Source organism: Dermochelys coriacea, chromosome 22, assembly GCF_009764565.3.
Source record: "Dermochelys coriacea isolate rDerCor1 chromosome 22, rDerCor1.pri.v4, whole genome shotgun sequence".
Lineage (NCBI taxonomy): Eukaryota > Metazoa > Chordata > Testudines > Dermochelyidae > Dermochelys > Dermochelys coriacea.
In genome coordinates this window covers 16,931,974-16,952,837 of record NC_050089.1, presented here as the reverse complement: position 1 = coordinate 16,952,837, position 20,864 = coordinate 16,931,974, and the positions used below count along the sequence as shown (strand labels likewise).

At 41.5% G+C, this 20,864-nt stretch overlaps 1 protein-coding gene across 16 annotated transcripts in view; it reads left to right on the top strand.

Moving 5' to 3' along the window:
• The window catches only part of SIK3 (SIK family kinase 3), a 150,919-nt gene that overhangs the window by 60,841 nt on the left and 69,214 nt on the right, over window positions 1-20,864 (top strand). For all 16 annotated transcript variants that reach the window (XR_006276579.1, XM_043500736.1, XM_043500740.1 and 13 more), the window contains exon 2: window positions 17,808-17,924. Coding sequence is in view for 15 of the 16 variants with exons in the window: in XM_043500736.1 (XP_043356671.1) it covers window positions 17,808-17,924 (117 nt within the window). In the remaining variant the exon portion in view is untranslated. The remainder of the gene's footprint in view (window positions 1-17,807; window positions 17,925-20,864) is intronic.

Genomic DNA, 20,864 nt, shown 5'->3' with positions numbered 1-20,864 from the left:
AGTTGCCTGAGCTGGAAAGGTCACGTTACACAAGAAGTCAAACAAAACACTTTCTGTTCAGCATCTTTCCATTAAGCGACCAGCTTGTGTGGGCTGATCGTTGCTAGTTGTGCTTTGCTTAGTGAAAAACTTGATGGCTGTAGTCTCCCTATTTGAATGAGTAATATGTAGTCAGTGTGTTTTTCACAGCCAGTGTATGATCCAGTGCTTTTTTGGTCAGGTGTCTAAGCCTCTCTTTGCTTTCTTTGTCTGGACTTGAAGAGCCAGCATGAATTTATTTTGTTTGTTGCATATTGGACAGTATTTGTTTCAAGCAAGCATGTATGAATATTAACACAATTTAAATCGATAAACAGGATGTTTGTATTAATTGTCTTTTAGGGCTTTTATTTATTTATTTTTTTACCTAGAGCTTATTGCTAGTTAGTTCATGGTGATTATCATGCTTGTAGCAGGCTAGGCTGGATGCTCCCCAGACATTAGATCCTGGATACAAAGGTTTGAGGTTTACTTCCGCTGATCCATGAGCTTCAGACGTTTGTATCATGGAACAAAGGCTAGTTTGGACAGTCTCCAAACGTTCAGAAATGTGTTAAGTGCCTTGAGTCTACCCTAGAGGTAAAGACTCCTGTGTACCCAGGCCCTTTCATTTCATGCTGTAAGGTGCATAGATATAGTATAGTCTGCTGGTAAGCAAAAGCTACCAAATGTAGTGGCAAGGCTGTATTTAGTTGCAAATCAGTATTTTAATGATCTCAACCTTTCTTTAGGAAAATAACTAAAAGTATGACTGCAAAAATGAATGATTTAAATCAAGATTTTCTGCTTGCTTATTTCAATCATGATTAACACTGGTGATTTAAATTACATTGATTTAAATCTATCCATCTTGTTAAATTCCAAACACCTGTGTGATTGGCCATCCTATGGTTGAGGAAGGTGCACATTTGCTAATCAGGAACTTTGCTGGAGAGAGTTTGAAAAATAAAATCTTCTGGCTCCACAAATCTCTGGGTTTGACTACGTAGAATTGAACATGATATTAGTTGGAAAGTAGAGAGGCTAACAAGTGGAGAAATTGTGAGAGGGCTCTGATAGTTCTGGTTACAAGTTTCCCCTCTTTGAGCTTGCTGCTATGCAAACTGAGAGTGTAGAAATGGCACTGACCCAGGGAGTATGTAACAGCATCCCACCCTGACTGCTTAACTTTTCAGGTGTCAAATTATTATTTGGGCTTCAGTCACTTAAGATAGACAGGGCAGTCTATCCTAAGGGGTCAGAATGCTAACCCCTCCTTTCTGTAGTCTCAGGCTCAAATGCAAAGATTTTTTTCAGGTTTCAGGGTGGTAGCTGTGTTAGTCTGTATCAGCAAAAAAACTACAAGGGGTATTTGTGGCATCTTAGAGACTAACACATTTATTTGGGCATAAGCTCTCGTGGGCTAAAACCCACTTCATCAGATGCATGCAGTGGGAAGTACAGTAGGAACACACACACACACCCCGAACATGAAAAAAATAGGTGTTGCCGTACCAACTCTAACGAGACTAATCAATTAAGGTGGGCTATTAGGAGAAATATTTGTATTGATAATCAGGATGGCCCATTTCAAACAGTTGACAAGAGGGTGTGAGTAACAGTAGGGGGAAAATTAGCATGGGGAAATGATTTTTACTTTGTGTAATGACCGATCCACTCCCAGTCTTTATTCAAGCCTAATTTAATGGTGTCCAGTTTGCAAATAAATTACAGTTGTGCAGTTTCTCATTGGAGTCTGTTTTTGAAGTTTTTTTGTAGAAGAATTGTGACTTTTAGGTCTGTAATTGAGAGACCAGGGAGGTTGAAGTGTTCTCCGACTGTTTTTTTGATTGTTCTAATTCTTGACGTCTGATTTGTGTCCACTTATTCTTTTGCGTCGAGTCTGTCTGGTTTGGCCAAAGTACATGGCAGAGGGGCATTTTTTTCATGTTCTCTGTGTATATATCTTCCTACTGTATTTTCCATTGCATGCATCTGAAGACGTGGGTTTTAGCCCACGAAAGCTTATGCCCAAATAAATGTGTTAGTCTCTAAGATGCCACAAGTACTCCTCGTTCTTTTTGCTGATTTTTTTTTTTCCACCAATTTCCAATGTCTTAATGGGAAGTAATTTTTTTTTTTAAACCACCAACTAATAACTGCATATGAGAACTCTAAATGAAGGATGCAGGTCTCTGTGGCTGAAAAAATCTCTCTAAATTATTTTAATCTTCCTTTCCAAATATCTAAATTGGGAGACAGTTCCTCTTTGTTCAGTACTGTATACTTTATGGTAACCAATAGTTATTCATTCTAAGATTTTTCTCACACGCTTTAACATAAATGTCAATTTAGCACAATTGAATGTTGCTCAGAATTTCAGTTGCCCTCTTGGGTATCTAGTCAAGTCCTGTGAGGCCTCCAGTGCTCTGTCTAACCAGCTGAACTGAAATGAGAATAAGCCTACCAATCATAGTAGCAGATATTGCAATAATTGAAATAGAATAATGGTAACTAAATGTGCAACTGGTAACGTTGTACCACTTTGTCTTTGCCCTTTGAGATTGTAAACTCTTTGGGTAAGGACTCTGCCTGTGTGTATATGTCTGCACCTTGTGATGGGTTCCCCCCAGGGTGCCACCTGGAACTGGGGTACCACTGAGCCCTCTGACCCACCAACCTGGGCTCCCTCTCACACTGTGCTGCTCTGACATGCTGCAGACCTGCTCCTGGTCCTGCACTTCCACCAGCATTCACACAGGTAAGGACATACCCAGCAGCAATTACATGCAGTCTCTCTTACCAGCCACTGCATAAACCAACAATAGAGAGGCTACAGCCAAAATAACCACCAGCTTCCAGGCCTAGGACCCTAGAGGTGTATTGTCCTGCCCTGGACCAAACATCAAGCAGTATGAATTGATTATCCAGTTCGCCTCCCCCGCTATGTGGAGAGGAAATGCAACAAGCCTGTATTAACCCAAGCTGAGATTTTCCCCCAGATACTTCACTTAAAGGCACACTGGGTTTAAATTAAAACATGAAACAATTTTTAACAACTACAAAAGATAGATTTTAAGTGATTATAAGGAATAGCAAACAGATCAAAGCAGAGTACCCCAGCAAATAGACAAAAATGCAAACTAAGCTTAACATACTAGATAGATTGGATATGAATAAGTAGTTTCTCATCCTGAGTGATGGTACAAGCAGATTCTCAGGGCCCAAGCTGCACTTGCTTTGCAGCTTGGAATCCCCAGGTTTTTAATACACAGGCTAGAAATCCTGTTAGCCTGGGTCCAGCAATTCCCCCAGTTCAGTCTTTTGTTCCTTAAGTGTTTCCAGGAGTTTTCTTATGTGGGGAGTGAAGAACAAGAGATGATGTCACTCCCTGCCTTGTATAGCTTTAGCGTATAGCGGGAACTTGGTTCCAAAACTTTGTTTCCAGACCAGTTTGTGGAAAAATACAGACACCCCAAAATGGAGTCCAGAGTCATGTGGCCGGTCACATGCCCTTGTAGAGTCATAGCAGCCGTTACTTACATGCTGTCTGGAGCGTTCTCAGGGAGGCTTATCAGGTGGGGGATAAGCTTCTCCTAAGGCCTTTTGTTTTCCCCAGTGGCTCATTACCCTGAATAGGCTCTTCCCAACCAGCTATCTAGACTTAAAGCATCTTGCCTAGTGTGCATCACCCAGGTGTAACTACATTTGAAATACAGATACATAGTCAATATTCATAACTTCAGATACAAAAATGATACACGCATACAAATAGGATAATCATATTCAGCAAATCATAACTTTTCCAATAACATCTCACATGACCTGTCTTATACAAAATGCATCATAATTATGCTATAATCATGTCATAATAATATCACTATGAAGAATATGGGGTGTAGTGTCACACCCTGCTATGGGTGAAGTTACACCAATAGAACTTCTGTTTGGGAGTAGTATAGTGCCCATTATGCACACTTACATAGGGTAATTGACCATAATATGAGAATTCTGTACTTAGCACAAATATGCACCTGTGCAGCCGTCCAAGTACACATCCCATTTCTACATAGCAAGTATACGTGTTTTGATGAACATCACTGTCATTGTTGTTAGAAAGCAAAAGTCTAGTAATGAAGATGTGTGATTTCTTTAACTGGAAGTGAATTAACATTTGCTATTTTAAAATCCTCCCCAGGAACTTTTCCAATAAATGTTGGAAAAAGCACAGCATGTCCTTTCAAGTCCCCAGCCCTGCACTGTTAGTTGCTGACATAGGGTTGCATGTAATCGTCTGACTTCCCATTTCTTTGCTTTCCGTTACTGGAAAAGGTTTTAGCATTAACTCAGCATTTGCTGTTAGCTGGTTCATGAGCTCATCTCTTTGCAATCATAGTGGGTTATTTTCTTCACCCTCCTATTCTGGCCTGCCTTTCTCCTACACTATATCTGATATGGACTAATTTTTAAAGCGAATGGCCCTTTTTTGTTGTTCCTCCTCTATATTCAATGTTTTGTGCCTGAATGACAATGGAAGTCATTTAATTTGTTGTAAACCTTGTCTTCCTGTGGCGAACCCATTGGTCTTTAATGCATGCGTATAAAGTGGTAGCTGACATTTTAAAGACAGAGCCATTAGTGGTCCCCAACCTTTCTTGTGGGACTAGCATATTGCTATTCCCAGAAGACTGTGGCTGGTGCCAAACACCCCGCTGCTGAAATGCCACCGCAGCGAAGCAGCAGCGGGAAGAAGCGTCGCCACTGAAATGCCACTAATGGGGCATTTCGGTGGCAGGGTGACCTGCGGGCGCACAAAAATGCCCCGGTGGGCACCATGGCGCCTGTGGGCACTGCATTGGGGACCCCTGCATTAGAGCATAGCTGCATTAGCAGACCATGTTTGTGTGTGGAATAGTGAATTGGTTTTGTTCTCCAGGCAGCTATGTTTTTGATGATTAAACAATCACTCAGTAAGATCTTTGGTCTGTTTGCCTTCTGAGATGTCCTTCGAGCACTGTAGGAGCACAAACATTCTTACTAACACAACTGTTTTTAAAAGTAGAAGTTGTATGTGCTTCTGAAATTTATTGAAGCATTTTGCCTCAGTTACTACATCCCTTATGGCTCATTGCACTGCAATAAATTTGAAAGGAATGAAAAACCCAATAATGACATTCAGCCCTGATCTATTTTGGGAAATTACGGGTCAAAAAAGAGCAATTTAAATTTTTTTGGCTGTATACTTGGTAATGACGACGGTGGTTTTTGGAAGCTTGGAAAGGAGAAAGCAAGAGTTAGCCAAAGCTGGCAGTCTCAAGGACGGCTCTTTAAAAAGGAAAACGTTTGGGATGCAATTTAACTTTCTGCTAAATATTTCCATTTAATCTTCATTACTTAGCCACTAATATGCACATAAGGTCACATCCTTGTCCTATTAAAGTCAATGGGATCAGATGTTTTAGCAGTTAATTTGCAGACCCTGAGATGGGCTCATAAGCCCAACTCCTGGCAGGATGACAGATACCAAGAAGAGAGTTTTCGATGCTTGATTGCATAGTGACTTGCTCAATTAAGGTCTTCTGAAGTCTGTTGGGAATACTTGAAATGGCTCCATCACTTTTTATTTCACTATTGTCCGTTCCTTTAGCACTATGTAGATAGCTTGACTTTGTGGATTTCAAAATCGGTCTGAGTTTTCACTAGGAGGAGCTGTTTCTCTCCTGGGTTATCTGACTATTAAGTGTCCCCCACTTTCCTCTGTCTATATTCAGGTACTGCTCTTCCTTATTACTTATCCTGGCACACTCTGCTCCCCTTTCCATGTTCCTTCTGGCTGCTGTCCCACTCGATTTTGCAGCTGACTCTTCTTCAATATGCAGGTTCATCAGGCTGTCTCCTCTGCTCCCTGATCCTGCTTCTCTGTTCGCTTGAAGAAAGCGGGTTTTGTATTACTACTTATTCTCTGTTCTGTGCCACTGCTACCACATTTCCAGTCCTTGGCTCACTTAGTACCTGTTCTTGTACCATAATGAAGTCTAACCAGAGTAGTGTTCAGGCCTTAAAAATAAGTAATGGAAATTTTGCGTTTTGTTTTTCAAATTTTTTTTTTAAGTGCCAAGCCTTTCAGAGTTGTTTTATTCTGAGGAGTGTGGCTGCTTTAAAGCAGTCCTGCCTGTAGTGAAGTCTTTATATTTTGGGAGCTGTATGGGTAGTTATGAGAACTATCTGAGCACTGTACGATTTGTGACCACGGTGGCAGAGCACTTAGTATTGTGCAGTCCAAGACTTTGTCACCTAGGCTCTTAAAAATGATCCCTGCTGGATCAGTCTTTGGTTTTTAAACCCATGGCTGATTCTGAGTTTTGTAAGTTGGAAGAGTATTTTGCCTTCACTGTGCTGCAGAGATAACACTGCAGAGACAGATTCCTTGGATGTAAGGCAGGCAGTTATAAGATCCAAAGGCTTTGGGAGGCCCCAGGAGCTTGATTTTAACCCTAGGGTCAATGGGTTCCTCATTTTGGATTGCATTAGTTCATACAAACTGAGAGGACTGTGAGAGCTGAAGCACTTCTGAATACTATACTGCTGCTGCATTAGGTTGGTGGCCCCAAGAGTTAGTATATTTGTGAATGTTCCATGGTTGCTTGTGCTGCCCTGAGACTTGCACTGAAAAAGTTGAGTGGCTGATTTTGTCCTAAATTTAGCTTTTGTCCGTTATGATTTCATGTTCAGCTCAGTGAGTGATTATGTCAATATCAATGATAAGGGAACATTTTTTCTGGGCTTCTCCATGTAGCGTTTCAGTGCCTCTCCCTTGGTAGCCTCACAGTCTAGTTTTCCTTTAATAATGTTTTGCAGTTGAAATTTCCAATGCTTTTTGCCTGGCAAATTCATACTCTCTTGATATGGATCTAGAATCCAAAAAATAGAGAGCACCATTCCATTGAAAACCACCCTGAAACCCCTCTCTTTTTGGCTGTTGAGAGCAAGACCCCAAAGTGCAATTCTTAGTTTGAAGAGGTATCTTCTTCACCTGAATTGCTGTCTAGAGCTTAAATAACCTTTCTCCTATATAATAATTTGTTTCTCAAATTACTAGGTTATATTTTAGTCTGATCCAAGAGAGCGAGAAAACACTTAAATGTTTTAGAAATTGAAGAAACACTTTATTAGTTGGTAGCAGCATGTATGCTGTGAGCTGGCATGGTTTTTATAATCTGTAAGCTTCATTAGCTTTTGATAATGGAATTGTTAATTATTCCAATTTATTTTGTTTTAGTGTTTCACTTTTTAAGAAATTGGATTATGGTTTTATTCCACTTCTAATTGTAGTCTGATTTACACTTCATTTAACTTACTCCCCACATACTTTACATGGTAACAGAAGGTCTGAGGATGGTGCTCGCCAGCTTTCAGCACGCTATATAGGGTTCCTGAGGCGTGTTTTCCTTTCAGATAAGTAACAGAATATTGTGGGAGTCTTATTACTTCTGGCTCCTTCACCATGAATGTTCCTTTCTTTTGTAGTATGAAACCTGAGTTGCCCACACTTCTTCTGATGCTCATTATCAATGTGGGGCTACTTTTGTCTTTGAAGCTAAAATAGGAATTCAATGCAGGTGAAGAAGCTGAGTTCTAGCAGTGGAAATGGATGTACTGTCTCCACAGAGTAGGTACTTTACAACAGTGGTGGTCCGTGGACCGGTGCCGGTCTGCAAGCTATCGGCTGCTGGTCTGCATGCACATTGGGGAAAAAAAATTGCCGGTCCCCCCACATCAGATAGCTTGAGAAGCGCTGCTTTACAGCAGAAGCTGCTGCAGTGTAAGCTTCCTCACATTGCCTAGCCTGTATACCTCCGCTTTGCCCTGGAAGGTGATCCTCTAAGAATGGAGATCTAGTTTATCATTCTTATTGATCCAGCCAGTGCTTTGTTTCCTGAGATTGCCAACAGGAACATTGATTGATTGTGGTGGGGGGCATTTGTGAGAGAGAGAGAGAGAGAGAGAGAGAGAGAGAGAGAGAGAGATGTGATTACTTGTTTATCAAGAACTAGGCTGATAATGCCAACTCCTTACATAAGCCTCCAAACTGCCGTGAAATAGTAACTAACAAAGGTCATTACAGAACTTAAACTACATTTTTGTCAGTGATGTGTGGCTCTGTAGGCAGTGGGCTATGTTTTGCACACAGCTACTCTATATGAAAATGTGCTTGAATTATCCTGTCCTCCATCTTCACCTTTCCCACCTGTAGCATCTGTTAATGGACCAAGATAGTATATACTTTAGGACAGGGAGTGTCTCTTTACTACGTGTTTGTATGATGAGGTCCTGATCCTGATTAAGATTTCTTTGTGCTAATATCATATATGTAAGTAATGCCTCCATGTCCCACGACAAATCACCTGAGGCATCCCATGAAAACATTTAATATGCTCTTGCAGTGTATCCCACTAAAAGCTGAGAGTAAAATATATGGTGTTGAAGGAATTGGGGAAGGTGAAAGGCAATGAGGTAGAGCAAAGACTCTTGGTTTGATCAGTGAGTGTTGTTTTATTATCACAAGCTTTTAAAATCTTGTTGGTTTTTCTCTCTGGCTGAATCTCACCCACCCCCAGCTTATTATGTAATCTGTAGGAACCTGTGAGTATGGTTAGGACAACCAGATCAGATTTTCAAAAGGTGCTTAAGTGTCTTAGGCTAAGTCCTGTTAGGCTGGTAGGTCACTTAAGCCCTTTTTGAAATCTTACCCACTACCTGTTCTCCAGCCAAAGTACGAATGTAGTTCAGTGCCATGCTAGCGTATTAGAACAATATTGGGACAGCTGGGGAAAGTAGGTTAAAGAGGCTTGAAATGGTTTCTTATGTAAAACAGTGCCATTGATTGACATTTTTCTTGCAGCCCTTCTAAGGAAGCTAACGATCCAAAAATCTGTAAGGAGGATTTGCCATTAGACATCATGGAGAAGTCAGTTAATCACCCACTTGAACATTTCATTATGCAGCTCATGAAATGAACAGGCACTCATTAGGGAAATAAAATTTAAGTTTCTAACCTCCAGTATAGATGCAGCTAGATCAATGGCAGAATGCTTCTCTCAACCTAGCTACCATGGCTTTAAGGAGGTGGAGTTCCTTAAGCGATGGGAAAAACCCCTTCCGTTGCTGTAGGAAGTGTCTGCGCTACAGATCTACAGTGACATAGCTACAGTGCCTTAGCTGTAGCCTCCTCAGTGTAGACATAGCCAGAGGTAAACAGAAGGCTGCACCTCGTATGATCAGTAGATGGTTCACATGGTAGGGAGTCTATCTCATAGTAAAAAGAAAAGGAGTACTTGTGACACCTTAGAGACTAACAAATTTGAGCATAAGCTTTCGTGAGCTACAGCTCACTTCATCGGATGCTTATGTTCAAATAAATTTGTTAGTCTCTAAGGTGCCACAAGTACTCCTTTTCTTTTTGTGAATACAGACTAACACGGCTGCTACTCTGAAACCTATCTCATGGTATATGAACAATGAATTATTGTATTTCAGGCTGAGGTTTTAGATTAAGTCACAAGCCTCTTCTGACTTGACTTTTGTGGCAGGGATCAGTATCCATGTCATTGTCTTCTTTAAATTTCAGCATCATTCTGGTTCCATGGGGTGAGAAGCACTTTCTTCCTGTGTGAATTTTCAATAGTTGTGCTGAACTAAGGAGAGCTAATTCCCTCCTACGTTGCTACCTTCCACCTTCTGGTGTGCTCAAGGTGCCATGCTAAATGGTGTGGTGCTTCTTGTCTGTGCTTGGGCTTACTGGCTAACCATTGTGAAAAGAACCTCCCCCGCTCCTTTCTTTGGTGGGTAGTTTTTGATGAGACCTGTCATTCTGAGGGAGGGTAGTGTTGGTTGCAGTTGTTTCCCTGTGAGTAGGCCTTGGAGGAAATCAGCTTGGCTGATGTGGTCAGAGCCAGTTTTGCTGTGGTGAAATCTTGAATCATCTGTAATGAGGAAGGAGATTAGGCTGCTGGGAAATGCCAGCGTGGGGAAAACAACTTTGTCTCTTTGAAAATGCTCTTAATCCCCCAAGTATCAGAGGGGTAGCCATGTTAGTCTGTATTCACAAAAACAATGAGGAGTCCGGTGACACCTTACAGACTAACAGATGTATTTGGGCATAAGTTTTCGTGGGTAAAAAAACACTTCTCCAGATGCATGGAGGGAAAATTACGGATGCAGGCATAAATGTTCTGACACATGACCCAAATAAATCTGTTAGTTTTTAAGTTGCCACTGGACTCCTCATTGTTTAAGCCCCTAATTTCCCCCCGCCCTTCTTGCTTCCAGGCTGAGAGAGAACCAAGAAATTTCCCTGTACCAACTTAACCCTCATTTCCTCTTGCAAGCTCCTAGGGAGACTGTGTTTTCTGGGTCTATAGCACAGGTAACTTCCCCCAGACTTTCCCAAGATACAGTGATTGTTTTCTATTATGTACATCTGGTACCCAAGTGTTTGTCTGTGAAGAACCTTCGTTTAGGAAGTGCCCAGTATCTTGTTTAAGGTGAATGTGTTGGTCTGTTGAAGGGCTTTTCCATTGGACTAAATTTTGAGTTCAAGCGTTTAAATGACAGCTCTTCTGGCTTGAAAGCATGACACTCTCGCCAGCAGAAGTTGCTCCAATAAGAGAGATTACCTCACCCCCTTCTCTTGATAGTATCTTGGAACCACATGGCTACAACAGTACTGCATAGCTCTTCTAGCTGGTATTTTTCTATGTCCCCTTTTGTGACTGCAATTATTTTTTGTGGTTGATATATTTTTATTAAAGACAGTGTATTAAGCCCACAGCAGTGCAGCTGGGTAATGAGTTCATATCTCACACGTACTGTCGTGTAACATAGCAGACCAAATCCTAATATAACCAGTCAAATGATGTCAGAGAGGACAGCGTAATAATTCAGTTATTCTTGTTTGAGACACTGACCAAAATATACTGTCCGTATCTGTCTTGCATTGCACCATGAAATGTCCAGCAGCTTAACACAGCTATGCTATATGGGCTTTATCAGATTTCCCTAAAGCAGATGTACAGCTTTAAAAAACATAAAACTGCTCAGGGATACTCTACCTAGTTGCATGTACAGTGCTTTCCCTTTAACCCTCTGATAGCTCTCAGTGCCATCTTCACTACCACTGTCCGAAGAAAGTCCCTCTCCCCCGCCCCCTTTTTTAAAGCTTTACAAAAGCTTGTTCTTATTGGGAAAATCCTCTTAGCAAAAAGAATGTGATTGTGAGATCTTTGAATCCCATGTGACTCCTTTAGCTTTCCAGTCTGCCATTCAGCGCTGTCCTCTTAACCACATATTGTAGGCTTATCAAAAGTGTAACTAATGAAAATCTGCACTGCTCACATATTTGCTGCACAACAGAAGTTACTCTTCTGAAGAATGCTGCAAGCCTAGAACATGACAGCAGCAATTTGTCACCTCATTAATCGCAGCTTGTAAGTGCCCTGCAATTTTAGCAAGTGGAGAAAGGGGCCTAATTTTTTGCCATTTCACCCTTCCCTTAGCTCTAACTCAATTTCAGGCAGCCGCTTCTAATCCCAGTCACCAGACTGGTTTGCTGGACATTGTCATTTCTAGCAGGAGTGACTTTTGAAACCAGAGCTGGAATTTTTCGTGTGTGTGGCAGACTTGCCATTCCATGTGACCCTGAGACCTTAGAATCCGCCAACAGCTTGCCCTGGGTTGTCTGCCATTTTTGCTGTAATAGACACCCTCAGTGACTCTAGGGCATTACTTCAGATTTTAAATTTTAAAATAGTGCGGTTGTGTAAAGTAAAGAATCCGGTACCTAGTTAAGAGACACCCTCCCCCATCCCACCTGGGCTTCCCAGTGATCCAGTGCTGTGAAGTTTATAGATAAAGCACTTACTCTTTTATTCTTTGAAATCCGTAGCTTCAAAACTCCAGAGTCTCTCAGATTGTTAGGAGGGACCCTTAATAGAGCTATGTCCTGATTGCCAGGCTGCAGTTTAGATCTCCGGGCTGCGCTTTGAGTCAGGAGGGAAGCCTTATGAAACTTCATAACAAAAGCAAACCTTTTTTGAGGTGTATGAACCTTTTGGTGAATTGGACAGGCTTGTTCAGTCTTGATCATTTCTCACTACGTTAACTTTCTCCCCACAACAGTCCCCATAGAGACTGAGGGGAGATGACCTCCTCCTGAGCTTGTCAGAGTGAAGGTAGCTGGCTGGCCCATGGGGCTATCTTAATTCTAGGGGAGGGACAGAGGGCATTGTATTGTCTACCCCGTCCTCCTAAACTCTGAAACTACAGCACCAGGTGAGATCTCTAGGAAGGTGTGGTGGAAGTTCAGACTTTGAGGATATGGAGGTGTGGTGGGTGCAATTACTACGAAACTGAGTGGCTTTAACCAGTAATAGTTTTAAGCAGAAAACTGTAATCTGTATATTTTTTCTGAGGAACTTCAAAAATGTACGCTTGAAATTTCTATTCTACAAATACAGTAGAACCTCAGAGTTGCAAACTGACCAGTCAGCACACACCTTGGTGGAACCAGAAGTACGCAATCTGGCAACAGCAGAGACTCTTACCCCCCCTGCATCCCCCCCACAAAAAAAGGAAATAAGTACAGTGCTGTTAAATGTAAATTACTATGCAGAAGAAAAAAATGCTACTTTCCCTTTATTTTTTTAGTAAAGTTTCAAAGCTGTATTAAGTCAATGTTCAGTTGTAAACTTTTGAAAGAACAATGATAATGTTTTGTTCAGAGTTACAAACGTTTCGGAGTTACAAACAACCTCTACTTCAAAGGTGCTCATAACTCTGAGGTTCTATTGCATATGGAACAGTAAAGTAGTTTTGGTGGAGGGTAAGTTTTCATAACTGATGGAAGAAGAGGTTTAGGGAACATCCAGGTGACTGGCTGAGTTAACGTGTTGCTAATTATTATGATGTTTATTATGATTATGTTTACTATAAATTATAGCTCATTTGCTGAACAGTGATGATGATCTTTCTGCTGTACAGGACATGCAGACATGTTCCTGCCTAGTGGAGCTTACAGTCGGACTCCTGTTCTCCTGGGGTATTTCGGATTCTCCTCTTTAACTGGCTGTTCTTTCTCTTTTGATAAGTGCTTTTCCCATGATAGAGCAAGTGTTCAATTCCAAGGTAGCAAATGTCCTCCGTTAGGCATGTTCTTTAGTGTTTTAAGCCTTATGTTTACATGCCTGTTTACAGTTTGCTATGGTAACATTCAGTTCCACATGAAATATGAGTCTGTTGCATTCAAGGTGCAAATGCCAGAGTAAAGCCCTTAACTCATGTAGCCTGTAGTGCTACATGGATGTGAAATTTCATGCACACTAATCCCTGTAGCTGTTCAGCTAGCAGTTATTTATCCTGATTCAAGGATCCTAAGTCACTATGATACATATTCTCAGTAAGTTTTTACATTTTACTCCTGTTTCCCCCACATTCATCTCATTCATTCCCCTTTCAAAAGCAGCTGCTGCCCCCAGGACCTTTTTGCTTTTAAAACAGAGCTAGTAGGGATGATATTGCTGGTTGCTAACTAGTATTGTGCATGCAATTATAGAACTGTTGTGTAATTCTAAGACTTAAAAAGTATACCTCTTGTAGGTCTGTAGCTGTTTTGGGAAGGGACCAGGGTGAGCTTTCTGTAACAACAAATAAAGTTGTTCTATCTTATGTAGCTGTGCTCATGGGACTCGGGACAATCTTACTGATGGAATGTAGATTTTGAAAGAGCCTACAATCCATTTCCCTCCCTTCCCCTCTCCACAACTGATTGCATATTCCTACCAAATGCTGCTATCCATAATGTGATGGGTATCTTGTTCTCTGGCTTCCCAGATTACTTCCAAATAGTGAGTATGTGTTTCAGATCTCACGCCAGTGCAGTTTCTTTGTCCATTGATATGGCATGTCCCAATATGTGAAACACTTGCCCTCTAAGTGAATGTTGTAGCCTACTACAAACAAGCTGTTGTGTAGTTGGGATTTCCAGGTTCTCCTGTTCACTGTTTCTGATGTAGTTAGGTAAATCACGTCTCCCCGAACAAGCACTTCTGTGTGGTGGTTAACATTTTTGTAAAACATTGAAATGAAATCCAAAATGGGGCTTCTTGGTATCTTGCTACTCCTGGTCTAACAACCTCCCAGCAAAGGGGCAGGGAGGAATCCACTGGGCTTTCTGAAGCCCCATCATCCCAGGAATGAGTTTCTGGCCAAAATGAGGAATCTGCAGAGAATGTTCAGTATTGCAAAAAATGTGACATTTGGTCTGCTGTATGGCTGAGGTCTGGTTTTAATCAAACCTCAGGAACATCATTACAAAGGTGTTGCTATGTGTGTTTTTCCATGCCACTCTGACTTGGTGGCTTATGATATCTACCCTTCCTTGACATTGGCTGTCTTTTTGTAAATAACACTATAGCAAATCAAAGAAATATCACCACAGATTATGTTGTACTGTGGTTCTTTTTCTAGTGTGAAATGCCAGCTCTAAACAAGAAAATTTGTTGGTGGATCCCCAAATCATGGATTTGTTTCTGCTTATCTCCTGTTGGCACACTGTAGCTGTCACTCTTGCATTGCCAAGTGTCCTGGTTATTTTTTTTTAGTAGGGCCGGAGTTTTGGTTAGCATGGACCATGCATATTTTGTGTGTGGATATGTGCTACGGAGGGTTTTGACTCGCAGCATTGCTACAGATGCCTGCAGCATCTGTCGGTGGTATTCCTTTCTGTCTTTGAGAGCAGCCTCCATTTTGCTCACCCTTTTACTCTGGCATGGTTTGTGGATAGCGATGTGGTGAGAGCTAGCTTTTCTCTCTTCAGACTATAGCAGTGTGCAGCTGCTCAAACAGTTTGCAGAACAGACGTCTGTCCTTATCCAGGTGCTTTCAGTTAAACAATCTGTTTCCATGTATGATGGACACACACTGCTCTCATCCGATCAAAGCCCAGTCCCTTTACTGGCACGCTTTAAAAGAGCTTTTTAATTTTTCCAGTGTAGCTCAATATTTTAAAAATGTAGTTCAAAATTGGGAAAATGAAGTGTTACTTTTCATGAAGTGCCTTCCTATTTCAATTCCCTGGCATATTTGTGTAGCCAGCACTATACCCTTGTGGGGTTTCCACAGGCAAATCCCTTGAGGACTAGAGAAGTGTTTCGTGATGGGTGTGTTGTTTGGCTTCAGACAATAGACCTGACTCTTGTCTCTGATCTGAGCCTTGTGTGCTTTGCCTACATATTACTACTGGATCAGATAAATAGAAAGGAGTTCAAGAGAAGAAACGCTTCTTCTGTATGCATAGACAAGCATGGGACTTTTTAGAAGACACTTTACTCTGGCGTTCAAAAAATTGACTTTGTTTTTCACCTAATCACTTTTTTTCATTGTTTAAAAATAGCTTTTAACTTTTTAATGAGCACCTATTAAAAAGCCAGGCATGAGATTAAACATATTTTCATCGCAAACTAAATGTTCTCCATCTAAGCAGAAAACATATCCATCTTTTAGAAGCTGATGGATCATTCACATTGCCTTTGATGCTAGTTTCATAACAATGAGGACCCAGTTTCTGTGCAGTTGGGCAGCATGATCAAACATATCACTGTGTCTAGGTCTAGAGCTGGCATGTGATCTTAGATAGCTTCTGTGGAGTAAAATGGATGCAGAGAGTGAATCTCAGGCTTATGTAACAAGAAGATGGGGATTCAGACTAATTTGAATGAGTCTAGGGAAGAGGGCAGCTTATGTGTCCATCTCCGACCAATATGCTTTGGATTGTGCAGGTGGTGATATATGTGGAGTTTCATCTTCTGGAATGTGATGCACTGATGCCTTAAATACAGGCACATATAGTTGGTGAGGCTTGCTGCAGAGGAGCAGTTTAACACCACTGCAAAGAAGTGATGGGAAAGCAGAGGGAGGGAGGCTGTCTGGGGTGGAAGCAAAGGAATTCTTTGTGATATGGAATTTTTAAAGATCAGCTGGGTGGAGGTAGTAATGTTTGTTAAATTAGAAACATCAAAAACTGTAGGTTGCACTTCATGAAAAAGTATCATACCTGAACAATTAAATGTCCAATCACTTAACTAACTGGCAACCTGCCTACAGTGGGATTTTTACAAACCGTCCTGTCCTTGCTGATGTTCACTAGTCCACTTATTATATGTAATAGGGTAATATTTTGTTATGCAAAAAGAAGCACAAAGTAAATTGCACTGCTGTCAGTTTCCTTCTGTGTGGGTTTCTGACGGATGCTTCAGTTGATCATGAATTAATAATCTTTTTGGGAAAACACTGAGATCAAGGAAGGCTTTTTTGTTGTTGTCTGCTGAGGTTTTTTTAAATTAAATAAGCCTCCTATCCCCCACCCCCATTTTACGTCCTATCCCCATCGTTTCTGATGATGGGCATTGGAAGGTACCAGTGATTTTTCACTGGTACACTGAACTTCTTGGCTGCGCTTTACTGCAGGTGGAAAGGTTTTGCTGGCTTGACCCTGCCAGTCATCTGTTCTCAACTTTGCTTTGATCAAAGCTGGCAAAGTTTGCTGCTACCTTACAGTTTTCTCACTGACTTCCTACCCCCTTGAAGCCTTTCCCACTTCTATACTGAGGTGTCATTCATAAAAACGAATTTAAAATAATCCTACTTCTTGGGAGTGTAAAGATTGAAGATTGAGCCTTACCATCTGAATTATTATTGCCAGGCAAAATTTTATGTTAAAGTAGAGTTAAAGATGAGAGTATAGATTGGTAATTTAGGGTAAAACATATTGCAGGGATGTTGTAATGATCCCAAAACCAAGCATTATAAACACAGGAAATTCACTATTAAGGGTCAACATAAAATACATCAAACATGCTAAGATAAGGAAATGCACAATTAGGGCACCCCAACAAACTTAACTTTGCCTTGTACTGACCCTGTGTCACAACTGTGTGATTAAGACATTGTCGGTGTTTGTGGTCCCAGATGAGATTAAACCAATTTTTATAGGTTCCTTAAATTATTTTCTTTCCTTCCCCCCATTATGGTTCAGGGATTTGGTACTTATGTGCATCCCTGCTACAAATACAGTCCAGATCTGGGCTGTCTGAAAGTTGTTGGTGGGTGAAGTGTGTGTGTCTCTCTTGCACTGTTGCTGCCTCTGCGGTTCCTGTTCTGTTGACACACAGGATTTCAGTGTTCAGGCTGAGTTGGGCACCTTTCATCAGCACTTGAACCTGACAGCCTTGCTGCTTGTATATTAATTAAGATGCGGTGGCGACAAGCTGAAAGTCATCTTTTGACTTGTAAACTGAACAAATGGCAGCTGGGAATTTCTGGGGCCTCAATCCAGGATTCCAGGAAGCTGCTTTTCTAACTAGTCGCTGATGCTAGGGTGAGCATTCAGATACTATAGGAAGAGGGGAAAACATGAAACCCCAAGATCAGCATTGCACACTTCAGTGGCATACGTTCTTTTTTTCTCATTAACAATCAAAAAATTTAAATACATCTCCTCCATGTTGATGGAGCATAGTCTGTACTGAAGTGGGAGAATTTCCTGAATCAGCTAGACAATTCTTAAACTATGAGCTCTTTGGGACAGGGACTATATGTTTGTTCTGTGTTTGCGCCTAGCACCAAGGGGCCCTGGTCCTTGATGAAGGCTCCTAGACACTATGGTGATGCAAATAATTAAAATTAATTCTGAATAGTCACTAAGTGAGTGACCCATTTCTTTCTTTCTTTGCCAGGTTGCTATAAAGATCATTGACAAGACCCAGCTGGATGAAGAGAACCTCAAGAAGATTTTTAGAGAAGTTCAGATTATGAAGATGCTCTGCCACCCACATATCATCAGATTATATCAGGTATGAGCATTGTATAATCGGCTTTTCCCTCCCGGTGCAGGCTGTGCCACAGGCTGACCCTGTGCAGTAGTATCACGTATAGGGTTGTCTCTCGGTACTTTCAATAGAGTAAAATATGGAAAAAAAATCTTTAATTTCAGGGTTACAAAATACCTTGATTTTAAACACCCCCCCCCCCCCGGTCCCTGTGCTTCAGTAGCTCGTCTTCTGTTTTACTGGAAGATCAAATGTCCTCTGAGCGCAGCTGGTTTCCGTTTGTTTATGGCTATTGTGCGCCTTTCAGTTTCCCAGTTTAGACTAGCTGTGGTGTCCTCAGTGGATGGTGATCAGGGACAGTAATGGTGGTAGCATCACTCTAGTATTTTGTTGCAGTTTTTTCTCCAGCTTTTCTGACTTGGGAAGCAAAAGCACCAGGGAAAGGTCCCCGCTGCACGCAGTGTGGATGAGCCCCTTGGGTCTGTGCAATGGTGTGGGTTTGTACACACTGCTTTGGAGGTGCCACTCTCACTAAAGGGTAAAGTAGGATAACGGAGGGGATCCAGTCCCTTTGTGGAGGCCAGAAGTGATGTGGCACCCAAGTGAAGTGAGTGGAGAACTGATTGGAGACTAAACCCTTGGTGAAACTTTAAATGTCTTGTAAATGGTCCTGGTCCTGGACCTCCTTGATCAGGCCATTAGTGACATGTGGAAAAGGACTCCCTTCCCTAAATCCTGCCAATATTGCCTGTTGGTTGACAGGCTGAAGCGGAACTGCCTTTCACCTACAATCTGCTGAGCTGAAGATGCAGAAATAGAATTAACAAGTAGGATTCCTTTATTTCCTGCTTTAAAAACAATGGATTAAATTGGAAAGCAGAGAGCTTCTGCATGAGACAATGGACTGTACTGTCACATTTGCCTGTCTGCCTTTCCTGAGGGCTGGATCATGAAGTGGGGAAAATGCTGTTGTCTTCTCAGGCTGGGCATGTGTTAAGGTTAGCCTGAGAAGGGACTGGCTTGCCAGAGATGCATTAGAACCAAAAGTCTGCTGTGCTGTCTGTAGCTACTTGTCTCTGCTGGCTGGCAACACAGTTGGAACATTTGGAGTATCAGTTGCAATATTTAGGGGGTTTATTTCCCCTGTGATTTAATGGGGGCTCTGTATGTTTGCCAAGAAGAGAGGACACCATGCGCATCGGTAGAGATTGCCCTCCCCTAGAAACAGATGCTGTCTGGTTGAGGCAGAGCTGCTTCTAGTTCATGTCTCACTGCAGTCAGTGGCTATTTAGACTCAGAGGAACTAAAACTGAGAATCTTGGGTGAAAAAGGTTAATGACTTGGTACCTTGGCCAAAGAGCCACGTGTGAGATGCCTGTGACAGCCATTTGAAGAATTGTACAGGGTGACAATGCACAGGCAGTATAGTCTCTGGAAGAGCTGGTGCCTGTAACACTTTTTTGAATCAAAAGCTCTTGTCAACCTATTTTATGCAATATAAAGCCCCAGGCAGAATACTCCAGGAGATGGCAACCATGTCTCAGCTCTGCCAGGGTTAGAACAGAGCATCCTCTGTGTGGTGTTTTTTTTCAGCTGACTGTTCTAAGCGGTGCTTTTTCCACAGAAGTTTTATTCTGATTTTTGAAATGGTGCATGGTTGTTATAAAACACCTGCTAAACCTGAAATCAAAGCCGTCTTGTCATTAAAGCCTTTCCTCCCCAGCCATTCATTAAAGATCTGAATGGCACATTTCTTTAGGTTTGTAACACTCAAAGCCAATAAATGCAAGAGGAGAAGGTGTCTCCCTTATCTGAAAAAATGTAAGAGACCAGGTTTTCCTGGAAACAGGAAGATGTAAAAAACACCCATATGTTTCGTTTGCACACATGTGGAATAACTGTTAAGTGGTAACTGTAAACCACATCGCATGACAATTGAGTAAAGTTGAATAGCACATTCTGAATCTAAGGGCTTGTCTCTGCTACACTCATTTATTAGCTTTTCTGGGAAAAGAAACAAAACCTGCTGGTTAAAGAGCTGTAATTGTCCAGACTGGGCATCTTTTTTTAATCTGAAGGCTGCATGTTTCAAGCCCAAGCTCTTAACAGGAGCCAATGTGCTTAGTGTCTCTCACAGCAGAGAGGAACTGTCATCCCAAATGTGGCTGACTATTTAGACTTTGTGGAAAAGTTAAACCCAACCAAAATATTTTCATGACTTCAAAAATCCTAGAGGAAACATGGATGTTAAACCAAGCTCACTTGAAGGCTTTGCAGTCCAACTGTTTCAGCATTGAGAACAGGAAAATTAAACTAACTTCCTTAATTTTTGTTGTCCAAGTTTCAAGCAATGTGTAAAATTAATAGCATAATTGAGGCTTGGAAAATTTTACAGAGACCTGCTTGCCCAAGGACTAGTCCTTGAAGCTATGGTGAAAGTGTACTGCCATGCCCATAAAAGCTACTGTTGCCAAAGTCAATGCTATGCAATTTACAATAGTAACAGATCAATGTATTGTATGTAATCGTGCATGCCAGCCAACTTCCTATTTAATAAACATTTGAAAGGTAGCTTTCTGTCTCTGGTCTTTCTTAGGCCAACTGTTACAGTTGGGTGTCTCTCCATGCTTTCTTATCAATCCTAGGAGAAGGGGATTCACAAGAACGACCGTGACTTAGGAATACAGGTTCCATGAGAAGTCGGTAGGATTTGTACTCCTAAATCAGTCAAATGCTTTTGAAAATCCCACCCTTGGATCTTGCTACAATGCTTTGAGTGTAATGCTCACTCTTTCCCTTCACATCCTTATTTCCTTCTTCCTTCCTTCCACTTCCCCAGAGATCTCCCTCTCTGTTTTGTGCAAATGCATTAATACTGAAATCCTCTCGGATTTCTGGGGAAGTGGAAGAAAGGAGAGGGAAATAAGAACAGAGAATTACTTTATAACTTTTTTTAATGTATCC